Genomic DNA, 18,119 nt, shown 5'->3' with positions numbered 1-18,119 from the left:
AGCATTTATAAAATACAAGCAGAAATCATACAAACTCGTAGAAAAATAACCAGTCAAGATGTTTCATTAATAAACAATCTCAGTTTCTTAATGCTCACTTGTGATCATGGCAATTGGCTTGCACCAGTTAACAGTGAATGTCTGCTGATCACTGGACCACAAAGATTGAACTAAATTAATTCTTCCTACCAGGCAAATCACTACCCACCCCACTTCATGGTCCATTAAACCTCCCATACACTATACCCCATTAATCATATATATCCTGTTCAATATAATTATCTCCTTCATACCTCCCCCCCTCAGACAGGGTCTCTGTGTAGTCCTGAACTTACTCTGTAGTCCAGGCTGGCCACTCACCTCCCAAGTGCTGAGAGTAAAGGAGTGCAGCACCACGGCCCAGTTCATATTCTTTATAACATGGTACAACATTTCCTGCTAATGCTGAAGAGCAGTAGCCCTCTGAATTGAGGGCAATGTGAACTTCATCCTGCATCAGAACCCTGCACCTGTCATGTACTGGAAACTCAGAAACCTTTGGCAAATGAGTCCAACATAGCTCTGTGACAACAAGCAGACAATGCACAACTATATAAATTCTCAACAAACCTTTAATGACTGGGGTGGATTTAGGAATGAAAAGCTAAATAGTTTGTTCACAGGGACAGAAGTGGAGAACTCAGTAAGCTGTCTGAGACTGCTGCTGGCGGTAGCCACCACGGCGCATGTAGCCTTCATTTTTTCGGTAACCATCCTTTTGATCTGCAGAAAAGGTGCATAGGACAGAGAGAGAGCTGAGTGCCTGGGGAGAGACAAAGGTGCAAGGAATCTAGGAGAATGAAGTGACAGGACCACTCACCTCGGAAATAGCCGCCGTAGGTCCCCTGCTTATGGTCAAACACCCGTTCATTATTCTCCACTAGGCTGCCAAGCTTCTCAGCCAGCTGCAGAGCCAAGTTCTGCTGGGCAGTGGGCTCAGTACGGTGCATCACCACTGTCTGTGTCGGTTGGTCCAGGGAAGCCTGATGAGAGTGAGAGGGACAGACAGGGTACAGGTCAGACTATCCTACACTGGCTTCTTTGTGACGCTACCTGCTCAACCACCACCTCTGGCCCTCACCATCAATTCTTCATTAATGATCATCTTGCTGATGATGGAGTGAACAGTAGGTAGATCTAGCTCAAACATATCTGACAGTGTCTCCATACTGGGGAAATAAGGCAGGAGAAAGAGGGCAGTTAGGAACCCTGATTACAAAGCTGGGGTTCTCTGTACCCCCAGAGCCCAGTCTACCTGATTGAGTCATAGACACTGCTGTAAGTGAAGAGATAGGTCCTCAGTGACTCTTCCTGGATCTTCCTGTGAGAAGATAACAGAAAAGGTGAGGTCCTAAGGGAAGGAGACCAGCTAATCTTTTCTTTCCTACCTACCATGGTTTCTCTTACTGCTCACCGAACTAGCATGGTGCGAACTTTGTCAGCCTCAGGGAAAAGGTCCCACACTTTCCCATTCATCTTTTCATTAATGATGAAACTGTGGCAGGTCTTCCAGTCACCCATCTTCATGGCCTTGGAGGCAGCAACCACATGCTCCCTCATTGACTCAGGAGGACCTGAAAGAAGAAGAGTAAGGCAGGACTGAAAGAAATTTGAGATCATGGCTCCTGCTCTCATGAGCACTGTTAAAGGAGAAACACAGGCCAGAAGGGCAAATAACCAGACTAGAGAGTCTCCTAGCTCTCCACTGAGTAGCCACAAGACTATACAAGTCATGTAATATATGAAGACACTGACTTTGGTGTGAACCATTCCATAAAGATGTTGCAAGGGATTTTTGAGTCCCTTGAAACTGTTGACAAATGGTTATTGTGGATACCCTCATGTGCATCTTCCTAGGAACAAGGTTCACAGCTTTTCATCAGATTGTCTTCAAGTTCCTTGACATTAAAAAAACTTACCGGGTGGTAGTAGAGTATACCTTTAATCCTAGCAGAGGCAGGCAGACCTAGGTTTGAAGCTAGCTGGTCTACAGAATAAATTCTGGGATAGCCAGAGATACATAGAGAATCTCTGTCTTGAAAAACAAAACAAAACAAAACAAAACAAAAGTCTAGGGACTGGAGAGAGGGCTCGGTAGTCAAGGGCACTTGGCTGCTCTTCCAGAGGTCCTAGGTTCAATGTTCAGTACCTACCAGTGGCTCACAACCCTCTATACTCAAGTTTCAGCAGATCCAACACCTTCTTTTGCCTCTATGGATTTTCGGGCATACATCCAGGCAAAACACTCATATACACAAAATAATCAAATTAAAAAAAAAAGGCCTAAGGTCTTGGGGCCCAACAGATGACTCTTCAGAGTCCTTACTGCACTTGAAGGGGACCTAGGTTTGGTTGTCAGCATCAGAAAGCATCTATAACTCTAGTTCCAGAAAATCTGATACCCTATTATGGCCTTTGCTGGCACCTGCATGCGTATGGTGCATACACACAAATACAGGCAAACACACATACACATTTAAAAAAAGTTGGAGCCGGGTATGGTGGTACACGCCTTTAATCCCAGCACTTGGAGGAGGCAGAGGCAGGGGGAGCTCTGTGAGTTTGAGGCTAGCCTGGTCTACAGAGTGAGTTCCAGGACAGCTAGGGCTGTTTACACAGAAATCCTGCCTCAAAATCAAAGCAACGTATAAAATATTTCAAATAGGATAGTATTTACCAAACTTCATTCTTTTTAATGAGAATCTTACTCAGCAGAACAAGGTAGCTTAGAACCGATTATGTGTAGCACAAAGGCTGGCCTCAAGTTCTTAATAATCTTCCTGTTTTTGGCTTCTGAATGCTAGGACCACAAGCACAAGATGATACAGAACTCAACCTTACTTATATTACCTGTTGTGGGGTATCTGACACTGTGTGAAGATATATTGCTGTGACTGACTTAATAAAGAGCTGAATGGCCAACAGCTAGGCAGGAGAGATAAGTGGGACTTCTAGGCAAAGAGAGGAAACTCACGATGAATCTAGACACCAGGAGACATGGAAGAAGCAGGATAAGTGGTACGTGTCATAATATAGATTAATAGAAATCGGTTAATTTAAGTTATAAGAGCTAGCTGAAAACAAGCCTAAGCTGAAGTTGAAACTCCTATAAATAATAAGAAATCTCTGTGTCATTATTTGGGAGTTGGCTGGCATGACTGAGACAGACTCATTACAATTACCTTTATCCTTTCCACTATATCCATGCACTGTTATTATCAATTTTTACTCCTGAAAGTGGCTCATTTATTTTCTTTAAAAAGTTTTACCTTGGAATGGAGAGATGGCTCAGTGTAATAAAGTGTCTGAAGCCAAGCCTGATGTCCTGAATTCAATTTCCAGTACCCACATGGTAGAAGGAAAGAACCAATTTGCCAAGTTGTCCTCTGAACTCTACACAAGTGACCTCCCCGCTCCCCCCTTTCTTAGATTAGCCTCCACTTTACCACTCTTAGTAAACCTTGTAAGAAGACAAGGTTAGCCAGGCATGGAGACAACTTGCCTTTGAATGCAGCACTGGGGATGCAGAGGCAGATGGTATCTATACATTCATTCAAGACCAACCTGGTCTACAGATGGAGACCTGTCAGAACTCACTTCCACAACTTGTCCTCTGACTCCCAAGTGAATATGCACACACACAAAATCCACAACCAAGTAAGTGTGACATATTTAAACAAGGATAGAGGCTCAAAGAACATCTTTACAAATCAAATAGTGCAAGACTAAATGGCTTTTTTTTTTGGAGGCAGTCTGGTTATATAGCCAAGGATAGCCTCAAATTTGAGGTCCTTCTGTCTCAGTTTCCCAAGCAGTAAGATTACAGGTTTAGAAACTGTCATTTAACTCCATTGTCCGTAACACAGAGTCAGGACTGTGATGAACCAGAAAGCCCTTATAGCTGTTACTTCAGTTCTCAAAGCTAGCTCCATGAGAAGGCAAGCCTAAGGTAACCAGATCTGCCAAAATCCTATTAAGACACATGGAACTTCAGGTTTTCTTTGGAAGTTTTCCTAGAAAATAAATCACTATGTAAGTCAAACACAATCTGACTTAAGAGGCATCTGTATCTGAGCATGGTCAAAGGACCAAAGGACCAACAATTAAGGGGAATTGACTATGGAGAGGAAGCCTGGCTCACTCAAGCCCTTCCATGAACCACTGTATAGTCATTTCCTGTCCTAGTGACTCACTTACTTAGCCCCTGTATGAGAGCCTTTCAAAAGTGACCAAAGTATGGCTGGCAGTGTATCTCAGTGGTAGAGTACTGTCTAGCACACAAGACCCTAGATTACATCCTTAACACTACTTTATTTATTTTTCTAAAAAAATTTTTTTTGCATGTAGTGGTGGCAGAATCAGGCAGAGGGTTTCTCTCACTCACTACTTACTTTCTTGAATCAGGATCTTTCCTTGAGTCTGAGGCACCCTTCTGGTTAGGCTGAAAGTCATCAAATCTTAATGGTCCTCCTGTCTTTGCCTATCTGAAGCTGGAGTTAGTGTTTTCAGGGATTCCCAGCTTGTTACACAGGTGCTGGGATCCAAATCTAGTCCTCATGAGCACAGAACAAGTACTTTTAACCACTGAGCCATCTCTCCAGCACCCTTGCATTACATAAACAAAACAAAAAACTACCAAGGTACACACCTTGGAGAAAAGCAAGTAAATCTTTCTGAGTTTAAGGCCAGCCTGGTCTACAGTGCAAGTTTCTGGCTGGGCAGGGCTACATAGTAAGACCATGCACAAAACAATCGAACAAACAAAACATCCACCAAACAAACAAAACATCCACCAAACAAACAAATGTTACGGTTCTTGGAAGATAAAACTCTCTTATGCTTGTTTTGGCCGAAAGATAATGAGCATGAAGTTTAAAGAGGGATGTATTAACTACAATAAACTAAGACAAGCTGTTTAAATTCTTTGTAGTGCAGTTTGATCACTGAGTGAAAGGTAACAAGAGTTCTCACACATCACGTTTTATTATTAATGCAAATTTAATAATTTTTTTATTGAGACAGGATTACTAAGTAGACCTGGGTAGCTTGAAACATCCTTTGTAGGATAGACTATGCTGATTTCAAACTCACCATGTCTTGAATAACCCAAATTATTATTTCTCAGAGACTGTGCCAGGCAGAGGAGGCATCAATATAAAATATAAACCAAATGCAATCATCTTGTGAGGGTGTTATTCCATCAACTTCTGTTAATGCTATGGGCAAGCAACGATGCAGGAAGTATACAGAACTACAAAGGGACACACACACTCACCTAGCAGGGGCTGCCGCTCCCCTACCCGCAGTTGGTGATGGAACTGCTTGCTGATCATGCGTCGTCGGGCATCACTCTCATGGGCAGCCATGTAGGGGATCTCCAGGAGCATCGCAGACACCAGATAAACACACTCCAGCAGTTCCAGGTTGATGTGCAGATGAAAGGGCACCTGTCGGCGTCGCTCTACCTTCTCCTGTTCCTGGTTGCGCTCCTGTAGACTGCGCAGCAGCAGACCCTGGCCCAGAAGCTCTTTGGCACGGCCACTTGACTGGATATCCAGAAGGGCATTGTGTGCATCCTTTGTCAGGCCTTGGCGGAAGGCACAGATGCCCAGCTGCACCATGGTACGGTTATACAGGATCTAAGCACAAAGGGCATAGGTGATAGCCACAGGCAAACTGCTCATTTATTCAGCAAATGCACTTAAAGAATCTATTGTTTTGAGCTTAGGCTAGGGCCAGAGAACACAACAAATTAGGCCATTCTTCCATTCTAGAGGTGGACTGTGCAAGACAAAATTACTTGAGTGGTAATTTATGCTAAGAAGAAAAATAAACTGAGGGGAAGATTTAGAAAGTTGAGTTTGTATGATCATAGAGGCTGACAATTTAATTTGGTAAAGGCTTCACTGTGAAGAATAGCTAAAAACTAAAGTCATACAGATAAACAAGGATAAAATCCTCACTGGGAAAAGGAAACACAATTGTCCAGATGAATAATTGAACTACGTATACTCGAAGAACAAGAGTCAGTAGCTGAGATTGGTCAAAAACCTTACTATAAGTCAGGGAGTAGGATTTAAAGACGGGAAACCATGGGAAAGTTCTGAGTAAGTAGGTGATAAAACCTGACTGAACAGGGTTACTTTGGCTCCATACTTAGAAACTCACAGAAAGACAAAGGGACATGACAGCAAACCAGAGCAAGATCAGGAGGAAAGTGATTGGTTGATGATCTCTTAGGAAAAGGGAAATGATCTATTAAATGACCTGAGCTGGGTGGTGGTAGTGAATGCATTTAATCCCAGCACTTGGGAGACAGAGGCAGAGGCAGATCTCTGTGAGTTCGAGACCAGCCTGCTCCAGGACAGGCTCCAAAGCCACAGAGAAACCCTGTCTTGAGAAAAAAACAAAACAAAAACAAAACAAAACAAAAAACAAAAAAAAGGAAAATGAAACAAAAACAAACAAAAAAAAATCCCAAACCAAAACAAAAAAAGGATGATCAAAGAAGTCAGGGACTGAGCTGGAGAGATGGCTCAGGGGTTAAGAGCACTGATTGTTCTTCCAGAGGTCCTGAGTTTAATTCCCAGCACCCACATGGTGGCTCACAGCCATCTATAATAAGACCTGATGCCGTCTTCTGGCATGCAGGTGTACATGCACAGTACTAATACATAAAATAAAAAATGTATCAAAAAAAGGGGGGGGGACCTGGGGAAATGGCTAAGCAATTAAAAGCACTGTCTGTTCTTTCAGAGGACCCAGGTTCAATCCCTAGTACCCACATGACAGCTGAATGGTTAAAAGCACTGACCTTCCAGAGGACACAGGTTCAGTTTCCAGAACCCTCAGAACCTATGTGACAGCTCACAACTGTCTGCAACTCCTATTTATATTCTAGCACACTCACACAGACACACATGCACATAAAGAAAACTAAAAAAAAAAGCCAAGAAACAAATGACCAGATGCAGACTACAAAGAAAAATGACTTGAGAATCACATGTAACATGAAAGACAAGAACCAGGCACCAGTCAGCCAAGGTGACACACACTGGCAGTCCTTACACTTAGGAGGCAGAGGCAGACAGATCTCCATGAGTCCGAGGTCAGCCTGGTCTACAGACCTAGTTCCAGCCAAGGCTGTTAAACAGTGAAACCCTGTCTCAAAAAAAAAAAAAATCTAACAAAAAGGTACAATTAAGACAAAAGAGGCAAACTACAAACTACAGCCTGGAATAAAATATCTGCTATCTGATAAAGGAGTAGCCACCCAGTCAGTCCTGATGGTGCAGGTCTTTAATCTCAGCACTTGAGATCTCCATGAGTATGAAGGCCAGCAGGGTCTACAGATGAGTTACAGGGCAGCCAGTGCTGTTACACAGAGAAACCCTGTCTCAGAAACCCAAAAGGAGTGGCCATCCAAAATATATGAAGAATTCCTACAACTCCATAATAAACATAAATACTCAAATGTAAGAGACTAAGCATGAGTTGACTTTTCATCAATAAAATAAAAAGAATAAAGAGAAGACACTGTCCAAACTACCACTACTGGGCTAGAAAAATGGTTCAATGGGGGTATGGCTCACTTGTACAAACATGAGGATCAGAGTCTGAATTCCCCAACATACACAAATAGTTGGATGGAGAAGAGTGCATTTATAATCACACTGCTCCTTCAGGAACATGGGAGACAAGGATCAGCAGCTAACAAAATACTCTTCTTTCAAACAAGGTGGGAGGCAACGACCCACACTTGACTGTCCACTGACCTCTACGTGTGAGCCATGACACAGACCCACCCCATACACACACCTTAAAACCACCATTACCAGACAATTTTACTAAATGTGAATGTATTTTCCACTTCTCTTAAGTATACAAGAAAGGGATCTATACTTCAAATGTTGCTTTTGGTATATAAAAAGTCCTCATAATGTTGCTATACAGAAAACTGGGTACCCCACCATCACGAACCCTGCTAGTTTTGCTGTGATACAGTGTCCCAATACAAGCTAGTCATCTAGCCCCCCCCCCCCGCTAGTTTAACAACTACCTCAAAAACCCTTTTCATCTTTCTAGAAAAGATCACTTCCTAATGCTTTGAACCAGACAGTAGGCAAATAAATAAATGATGGCTGAACCCAAAACTCTAAGTGGATTTTTAATCCCATGCTGGGATTTGGAAAAAACCAAACATTTGTCTGGGTCTGCTGCACTAGGTAAACAGGTGGTAATTCTTGAGTCCATTACCTAAAATAGAGGACAGGGGCCCGAGGCCTGGCTTCTGCTTCACCACGAAAACCAGATGTCTCCACCTACCTGTACTGGTGGATCTGCATGCTGAATGTTGTCTTGTAGGTGGCTCATGAGCATGAGGTCACGGGCCTGATACCAGCGGGAGTGGAGAGCATGATGGTAGATATGACAGAGGATGGCACAGGTCCGGATCCGGTCTGTACGGTCCTTGGCATAGATGTATTTGCAGAGTCTTTCCATCAACACAGCTGAGTCCTCACCCTCATTTTCTGCCTGGTCTTGCTCAGACTAGAGGAATGGAAGATCTTAGTGATGGCTATCAGCAAAGACCATGGCTTTAAATGGCTTAGGCGCCAGCAATGAAACATGGGATTCTTTCCAACCTCGGTGGGATCAATCCCTCCGATTCCCTCCCTGTTCTACTTCAGAAGTCCCTTGGACATAGAAGACTTACCATACCATCAAGGCCTAACAGATAATGAGGACAAATTCACACTTTTGTCACTTCTCACATGATTGCCAAGTACTCTTACCTTTGAGGACCCTTCAGGAGGAGTAAGCTGACGCTGATGGGCCTTGTAGTCAAACTTGTAGTAAGTGTGCAGGATGCGCCTCAAGTAGATCTGGCAGATTTCCTCAGTGGTACCTTTCTCCTCCAGGTAGCGCTGCACACGTTCAATGATGGCACATACTTGTGCCTCATCTTTCAGGTGCTCCACATACTCTGGTAGGGAGGACATCCACTCTCATTTAGGATGTGACCGCCGGCTTTCCCAAACATCTGCTTGCAGTCAATCCAACCACTCTGGTTTGCCCTCTACAGTTATATCCTAAAAAATCACCTTCTATCATTAGCTCACCATCTCACTGCCTAGGAAAGCATCTGAATTACCAACTTGGTCAACAAGGCCTACAAATCTAGCACTTGCATCCCCAGGACTGTCCTTTCACTCTGACTTTGTTTAATGCTTATAAGAGCCCTAAGTCAGTATTACTTTCTGTAATGTTCCTCTCATCAAAGTCCCTGTTCGCTTAGGCTTACCTTGGGAGTGAGGATCAGTATTTTGCATTATTTTGGTAAATTCTTCATCCATTCGTTCCACCAGAGTTAGGATGCAGCCGCGTACACGCAGTGGCTAAGGAAGTATGCAAAGAAGGAAAACAATTAATTCAGGTTTTATCCTAGTCTCAATTCCTGTCTCTACGTGACTTCCTGGACATTCTGCCAATCCCTCCCTTTACCTGATCAAAATTGTGTAAGTTCTCACTCTCTTCCAAAATGTTCTCTCCAACAAAGATGTTGGAATGTGCAACCAAGATATCCATCAGTTCATTGATACAGTCCAGGCACATCTGCCACATTTCCGGCTGTTAAGAGATGAAACAACAAAGTTAAAGAATGGAATAAATGATGGTTCTGAGGAATTCTTTCACAAAGAATCACAGGGCCTTCAACTCACAAGGCTATGGTGGGCCCCAATAGGTATTAGCCAGAGGGTGGGGAATGCAGGGGTAGGGGCACACGTTTTTAATCCCAGTACTCTAGAGGCAAAGACAGGCAGATCTGTGAGTTCAAGGCCAGACTGGTCTACAGAGCGAGTGCAAGGACAGGCTCCAAAGCTACACAGAGAAACTCCGTCTCGAAAACCAAAACCCAACAACAATTAGGTATTTTCTCCTGAACACCCTCCCCGCAACTTAACTGTGATACTCTTCTGCTGTTCTCACCTTCATGTATGTGGCCAGGTTAGGGTTGTAGTCGTAGAGAGAGGCAATGATATTGAACTTGATCTTGACAATGACACCCTCCCCCAGGTTGTTTTCAGAAGCAATCTGCACCAGCAGCTGTAGCAATTCAATCTGAGTGGCACTGAAGGGAGTCAGAACTAGGTAAGACTTCGAAGATAAATGTGCCAGTCCCACCCTGCTATGTGTGATGTCTTCTTCAGACCAGCAAAGCAGTCAATTTCCACTATCTTTACTATCTGTGTATGTTTTTTATGAATTCTTTTGAGATAAGGTTCCACGTAGCCTAGGCAGGCCTTGAGCATATTATGCACCTAAGGAAAACCTTCAACTTCTGAGTCTTATACCTTTACCCCAACTGCTGGGACTACTGCTGGTTTTATGTGATGTCAGGTTTCAAACCCAGGGCTTCAGTGTATACTAGGTAAGCACTACCAATCCTTGCTTCTCTTTTAAATCTCCAATTAAAAACAATGAAATGCTAGCCACCCTGAAGTACTACTTATAAAAGGTCTTCATTCTTTCAATCCTATTTGGTTTCTTAATAACTAAACATAAGTTAATGTAACAGAAGTTCAGTAGTTTGATGTTAAGAAGAGTACCCAGCAGAAAATGGACTAATATGTCCCTGGTATACAACCATAGATAATATTCTATCAAAACAGAATGATCTCCACATCAATGTTTACTTGTGTTGTGAAGAAAGCTTTCAAACTATGCAAATTTGCTATGTCCCAAGCCCACGGTCTCACCGGTCTGTTCCTTTCTTGCCTCTGGCCTGCAGAATCTCATTCAGCTTCTTGATGACAACAGCATGAGTAATCTCAGTGCCTTTAGCAAACATTTTTGGCTTCTCCTAGGCAAAAACATATCCTGTCATACTCATGTCTACAGAAATCTATTCTTGATTTAGGCTTGTTCCCATCCAACCAGGTGGGACCTGTGCACTCTCCTAAACTCTCACCTTAACAAGTGGCACGCCACCACGGACCCTTTCCCACTCCCCGCCTTCATTGTCCTCCTCTTCCTCATCCAGGCGCTTAGATTTCCTATCATGCTTCTTCTTGGCTTTGTCTTCCCGTTTCTTCTCAGCTGCTTTCTTGTCCTCCTCTGTAGTGGGTGCCCTGACAAGAGATGAGGGAGAAGTATAATGAGCCAGGTGGAGGTGGAGCATGGCTTTAATCCCAGCACACAGGAGGCAGAGGCAGGCAGATGTATGTGAATCCCAGGCCAGCCTGTTCTACAGAGAGAGTTCCAGGACAGGCTTCAAAGCTACAGAGAAAGCCTGTCTCAAAAAACAAAAACAAGCAAACAAACAAACCAAAAAGAATTCAAATGCTGAGGTCAGGAAGAGGGCATTAGACATCCCCCCCCCACCAGCAGATGGTTGTGAGCTGTCATGTGGCTTCTGGGAATCGAACCCAGGTCCTTTGCAAAAGCAACAAGTGCTCTTAACCACTGAGTCAATTTTCTAGCCCTTTTCTGGTTTTTTTTTTTTTTTTTGGATAGCCTGGAACCTTCTATGTAGATCTGGCTAACCTTGAACTCATAGAGAACCAAACAATCCCCCCGCCCCAAACATTTATACCTGACTAAAGCTATTAAAAATTTAAAAGAGGGGCTAGAGAGATGGCTTATTGGTTAAAAACACTGGCTACCCTTCCAGAGGTCCTGAGTTCAATTCCCAGCAACCACATGGTGGCTCACAACCATCTGTACTGAGATCTGGTGCTCTCCTCTTCTGGCATGTAGGCTCTATGTGTACATGTATAAAATAAATACATATTTTTAAAAATTTTTAAAAAGATAACAGGTACACACCTTTAATTCCAGCACTTGGGAGACAGGTGAATTTGTGAGTTTGAGGTCAGCCTGATTTATAGAGTTCTAGGATGGTCAGGACCACACAGAGAAACCCTCTCTTGGGGGGTGGGGAGTCAGACCATGTCTATGAGATATTCTAAATCCTTTAATAAGGGAAAAAAATCCTCTATGCTCTATACTTAATTTTTCTCTAATTTTAAATTATTTCTTGAGGGGTAGAAAAATAGAAAATAGCTCAGTAACATGCTTGTGCAAATATGAGATCTGAGTTTGATCCCCAACACACACACACACACACCTATCCCTACGTATATAACAGTAACTAATGAAAATAATGTGAAAGAGAGCAGGGGTGGATAGATGTGGGGGGTTTGGAGAGAAAGGAAAGGGGGAAATGATGTAATTGCATTATAATCCACACCCCCAACACACATAAAAACAAGCCGGTGTGGTAGCACCTGCTTCTAAGCTCAGTATTCATCTCAGAGATAGATCCCTGGTGCACACAGTCTAGACAGCCTAACCTATTCAATAAGCTACAGAACAATGGAAGCCTGTTTCAAAAAAATAAGGCAAGGCTGGGCATGGTGACACACCATTAGACTTTAATTGCAGCACTAGGAAGCAAACAGTGGCAGATCTCTTTGAGTTCCTGACCAGCGTGATCTTTACAGTGTGATCCTGTCTCAAACAAAACAACTTACAAAGGTGGGTGGTCCCTTAGGAATACTTCCCAAAGCACACCTCTGACTTCCACATACACACATGTACCCACATGAACACATACTACATATACACACACAAATAAATTTTGAGGGTCTGGAAAGATGTCTCAGCAATTAAGAGCACTGACCACTCTTCCAAAGGACCCAGGTCTGATTCCCAGCACCTACATGGTGGCTCACAGGAGTCTGTAATTCCAGTCTCAAGGGATTCAACACTACCTTCTAGGCTCCAGGGGCAGGGCACAAATGTAGTGCATACATATATATATGCAAACAAGATAATAAGATTTACAAAAAATTTGGACATGTTTTTGCTATACTCTCAAGCTGCCTTCAAACTTTTATTTTTGGTTTTTTGAGACAGGATTTCTCTGTGTAGCTTGGAGCCTATCCTGGAACTTGCTCTGTAGACCAGGCTGGCCTCACAGAGATCTGTCTGCCTCTGCCTCTCAAGTGATGGGATTAAAGGCCTGGCCACCACCACCCTGCCCTCAAACTTTTAATTCTCCAGCCTCAGCCTTCTGAGTTCCAAAGTTTTAGCTCACATTTTTCCTCAGCCAAGAGCCTATGAATAATGTACATGTGCAGTGCATACTGCACTTACAACACCACATACAACACATAGTTATCCAAGAACAAAAATGTAAGGAATATGAATCAATAACAACATTACTAGATGTTAAGATGTTAACAGGTTAAAAATGAGCTTCATGATTAAGTAAACTTGAGAGTTAAAGATAATTAAGACAATTATCTTTACACTTTATGGTTAAACATTTAACCCCAAAGCCTTTGAATCCTATATATTTTCAAGTCAAGCTTTGTGACCTCGGACTTGATTCTAAAATCTAGCCATAAAAGGGGAGCAGTAGGCTTCTACCTAAAGACTCCATGAAAACAAAGAGCAACAAACAGCCTTCAAAATGATTTAAGGGTGGGGAGTCAGTAGGAAGCATGGGAGGATGGGAAGGCGAGGGAATGGGGGAATATATAAACAAGAGTGTTTCTAAAATTAAAAAAAAAAATTATGAAGGCTCTTTTACCCTCTCACTGTATCCCCCAAACCCATCACTTCCTTACTTTTTAAGGAACTTTGAGGCCAGAACAGTTTGCTTTCCTTCTTCTTCTTCTGAGTCTGAGTCAGAAGATGTAGAACTGGTGTCCCATTCTTCATCATCTTCAGAATCTTCAGAGTCCTCCTCATCATCCTTTGAGGAAAGAGAGGACCAGGAGGAAGACAAGAGACTTTCTCTGTGCCTCCTGCTGACACACTTCAGATCACTAAAACTCAGGGATTACAAATTACCCCAAGGGAAGTGCCATATAGCTCTCCAGCACAGTGCTGAGCCTGGCAGTTAGATCCCAATTCACCTAATGTTCCAACACAACAAGGAAGCTGTCAATTCTCTACCTTTCACTCTCCAATCCGCAGGATTCTGTAAGATCAAGTTTCTGCCTCCCAGGACCCAAATAGCCTCCTGAAATAAATCACCTCCCAGTCTAACCCTGGATCTTACTTCCATCTTTTTTAAGAACTTTCGGCTGTCCCCAGAAGACTCTGGTTTCTTCTTCAAGAAAGTTGCAGCACTGACTCCATCATCATCCTCATCTTCATCTGAAGAGCCTGGTAGGGAGTGGGAGGAAAAGCTAGAATGTTAAAGGGCAAGACTGAAAAAAGAAACTAGATGAAGGGAACCCATGACTTTCAAACTATCTGCAATAAAGGTCTCTTCTCTCACCTTCTGAATCTTCCTCATTTTTCTCTGCATCTTCATCTGCAGACTGCTCAGGGTTCTGCATTGAGGGAAATCAGAGAATTAAGGATGCCTACCATAGGCCAGGAATGGTGGTGTTTAATCCCAACACTCAGGAGGCAGAGGCAGGCAGATTTCTGATTTCAAGGCCAACCTGGTCTACATAGTGAGTTCCTGGAGAGTCAGAGCTATATAGTGAGATATCCAAAAATGCCTACAACAAAAATGTCTGCTAAATTCCTCCTTCTCAAACACAGACCGTTTGTTATGGTTCTTTCTCTAGTCATGTACTAGTACTCTTTGGATTTTGTCATAGGCTCATTTTCCTAGTTTGAGAAGTTAGCCTCTGGTTGACTCACCTGCTTGTAGTTTGTGATATGTGACTCAAAATCTCGGTTGTATTTTCGGATCTTCTGGCGCAAGGTACTCAGAGCCTTGGCATTGTTCTTGTTCATCTTCTTTTTGCCTTCTTTATCTTCCCACAGCTAATGCGGTAAAAAAGGAAGACTAGTGATCCAAGACTAAATGGCACTTTACAAACTAAAGCTTTATAATCACCTTTTGGGGTCTCACTATCTAGGCACCATCTGACTACCTATCAACCGAAACTGTAACTTTTTTATTTGCAGTGCTGAGGATTGAGCCAAGGCAAGCGGCCTACAACTGACCTGTATCTCTAAACCCTCACTAACTTACTTTTTGAAGATCCTTTATATATCATTACTACAAATACAAAACCATAAGTAAAAGGTGATTAAAAACATAAAATACAAACTGGGCAGTGGTGGTACACCTCTTCAATTCTAGCACTCAGAGGCAGGGGGATCTCTGAATGCAAGGCTAGCCTGGTCTACACAGTGAGTTCTAGGACAGCCGGGGTACACAGAGAAACCCTGACTAGGAAAAACAAAACACCCCATAAATATAATCAAGCTCTTCAAGTTTTCCTCCTTGTGTTCTTTATCTCATTTTTTAGGGAACACCGTAGGTAATAAGGCAAAGAGCCCCAAGGAGAGCACAGGCCACAGGAAAGGATCACAGTGGGGCCCACATCCCCTTCTGTATCTCACGGAGCCACACCTCATTAAGATAATCCTCTAGGTCAGCCAGTATGCGGATATAGAATCGGGGGACACCCTCCTTATCCACAATACTCTTGGCTTTCCCATATGCTTTTCCCAGGAGCTCAAACTCTTCCAGACACTTGGTGACATCTCGAATCTTCATGGCATTACGGATGGTTCGTATAAGGTTGGTCAGCTCCTCAAACCTGGGGGTGGGGATGGGGGAATTCAATACCAGGTTGGTTGTGTTTATCATGGTGAAAGTAACATCATCACTCCCTCATCACCCAGCCTCCAGTGGCCTCACCTCTTGTCCTTAGCACTTCGGACAACTCTCTTTGTATCCTCCTCATCTTCACTCAGTAACAAAGGCCTATAGGGAAGAAACAGACCTTTAACCTTCACTCTTATCAGATGAAGCAGGTAAAGGACTGGGGTGTCCACACCATCCTCTGTTGATTCTGTTCTTCATGCTCATCCTGACAGTCACAACTCTGAACAGGCCTTTTGACAAACCCTGACAGTGTATACAAACATGTCCCCCAAACAAACAACGGGAGCTTGTGTACTATATGAAACAACACAATAGCACATATGGCTACAGAAGTACCTAACAAAGAAGCAGAGAAAAGGCACGTCAACTCTTAACAAATGGAAAAGCCTTCAAGGAGCTGGAACCTGAAATGGTTCCTAAAAAGAAACATTTCCCAAAATAGGAGAGGCCACTAGTAAAGAAAAGTTTTAGTGAATTCCGGGGTAATGGTGGTGGCGCACGCCTTTAATAACTACACTCAGGAGGCAGAGGCAGATGGATTTTGTGAGTTCAAGGCCAGCCTGGTCCACAGAGCAAGTTCCAGGTCAGCCAGAGTTACACAGGGAAGAAATCCTGTCTAGGGAGATGGAGGGGGGAGGGAGGGAAGAACAAACAAAAAAAAAAACTGGGCTATAGAGATGGCTCAGAGGTCAAGAACATTGACTGCTCTTCCAAAGGTCCTGAGTTAAATTCCCAGCAACCATATGGTGGCCCACAACCTTTGTAATGAGATCTGATGCCCTATTCTGGTGTACAGGCAGCCATGCCGACAGAACAGCATGTACATAACAAACAAATAAATCTTAAAAAAAAGTTTTAGAATTTTAACAACCCTTTGCTTAAATTTGTTTTTAATGTGATGGGATGAAGCATTCAGTTAGCAACAGCTATCTTTTAAAAATTTTCTCCAGGCGGTGGTGGCGCAAGCCTTTAATCCCAGCACTTGGGAGGCAGAGGCAGTCGGATCTCTGTGAGTTCGAGGCCGGGCTGGTCTGACAGCCTCCAAAACAATACAGAGAATCCCTGTCTCGTAAAACCAAAAAAAAAAAATAAAAATTTTCCCCGACAATTTTTTATACAAATGATGGTTATTCTTTGGACACTGTTATGTTATATGTAGTATTATATATTATATACTATATATTCTCATCTACAATTCTCTGTAAGTCTCTGTGGAAGTACATATAGTATTAAAATACTACAGGCTCACAGCAAAAACAATTAAAGTTTTGAGAACTGTTTCAGAATTTAAAATATTTTAGCTTGCAGCGATGGAAAGACAGTTTAAAAAAAAAAAGGTGAACACAGCAGTCCTTCCGGTGGAGCTCAGCACTGCCTTGGGCTCCCCTTCACTCCAAGCCCTGCTCAGTGTCTGAAAGCCTGACAAAGGCATCTATCTCCTCCTCCCCGGACATCCTTGGGACTGTCTGCAGGGTATTAAATGTCCTCTTAAGGAACAGCTACATGACTTTCAGGTTCCTCCCCCCAGTCTCCTCTCCGGCTGCTGGGAGACCATCCTGGAGAGTTTTACTCATTAAACCTGGACTTTTAATTCTTAATTCTGCTTGGTTTTATTGGCTGCGTGGGCGGAGAGACTTAATATCAGGGTACACAAATCTTTCAGTAGTGATTAACAATTGTCACGCAGAGCCAAACGACAGGACTTCATAGCCACAACAGACTATACACTATCAAGCACTCAATGTCTCCTTCCATGAATACAAAAATGTCACTGAGGACGGCTTCGTACGAAGAGGTTTATAGGGAGAAGAGAGGGACACCGGGGAGGGAATGTGGGGAAGGAACGAAGCTTCTGATACACCAAGCAGCGGGAAGCGTCCGGTCCTCGGTCTCAGGACCACGTCGAGGACTCCCAAATGAGCTGCTTTCTTCTGACGCCCACAGCCCGCTCGGCTCCCCTCACCCACACGAGGCCCCCGCGAACTGCCAAACCCGCTCTCTAAGCGCCTCCAGCTCACCGTCTGCCGTAGTTTCCCGAGACGGGTTTGGTGTCCAACTCCTCCCCGGACAAGGATGACTCGGACTCACTGTCCGAACCGGTGGTGAAAAACCGCGACATGGCGACGGCGCTTAAGGGCTGAGGCGCGCGCGGCTGGAACCTGAGTTAAACCGCGGCGTCAGGGCTCGGGGACAACCGCGGGCACCACCTCCCGATCCCGACCCCTTTTCCCGCCTGCACGCCCTCCCCTTACCCTCCGCGGACCACCAGGGGCAAGAAATACAAACCGGCGGTGCTCCGGAGTCACGCAGAAGAGGCGAGACAGCCGCGACGCCGGAAGAGGAAATGGTTGGTGCGTCAGTTCCTGGAAGCGCTTAAGACCGCGCTAAATAACTACAATTCCCAGTGGTCTTTGCGCCATCCAGGCCTGGG

The 18,119-nt window shown here is 43.8% G+C and overlaps 1 protein-coding gene across 3 annotated transcripts; it reads right to left on the bottom strand.

Moving 5' to 3' along the window:
* Positions 1-593: 593 nt before the first annotated feature.
* LOC101843174 (eukaryotic translation initiation factor 3 subunit C) lies at positions 594-18,107 on the bottom strand. Of its 3 annotated transcripts, none has more exons than XM_005064419.4 (21): positions 17,975-18,107; positions 17,707-17,847; positions 15,722-15,787; positions 15,431-15,620; positions 14,710-14,835; positions 14,336-14,390; positions 14,114-14,220; positions 13,677-13,804; positions 11,012-11,171; positions 10,800-10,903; positions 10,030-10,171; positions 9,544-9,669; positions 9,344-9,437; positions 8,835-9,025; positions 8,365-8,589; positions 5,315-5,678; positions 1,454-1,613; positions 1,295-1,360; positions 1,121-1,208; positions 860-1,022; positions 594-762 (listed from the first exon to the last, which is right to left on the bottom strand). In XM_005064419.4, the coding sequence occupies exons 2-21, from the start codon at positions 17,805-17,807 to the stop codon at positions 680-682; spliced, it is 2,739 nt and encodes a 912-aa protein (XP_005064476.1). In that variant the 5' UTR covers positions 17,808-17,847; positions 17,975-18,107; the 3' UTR covers positions 594-679. The 3 variants fall into 3 exon arrangements, with proteins under 3 accessions (XP_005064476.1, XP_021084662.1, XP_012969981.1); XM_021229003.2 differs by having other exon boundaries at positions 10,800-10,900; XM_013114527.2 differs by lacking the exon at positions 17,975-18,107 and adding an exon at positions 17,941-17,958.
* Positions 18,108-18,119: the final 12 nt, after the last annotated feature.

This window comes from Mesocricetus auratus, unplaced genomic scaffold (assembly GCF_017639785.1).
Source record: "Mesocricetus auratus isolate SY011 unplaced genomic scaffold, BCM_Maur_2.0 Super-Scaffold_4256, whole genome shotgun sequence".
In the NCBI taxonomy this organism is placed as follows: domain Eukaryota; kingdom Metazoa; phylum Chordata; class Mammalia; order Rodentia; family Cricetidae; genus Mesocricetus; species Mesocricetus auratus.
The sequence above is the reverse complement of the archived record's forward strand: the minus strand, read 5'-3'. Positions and strand labels throughout refer to the sequence as shown.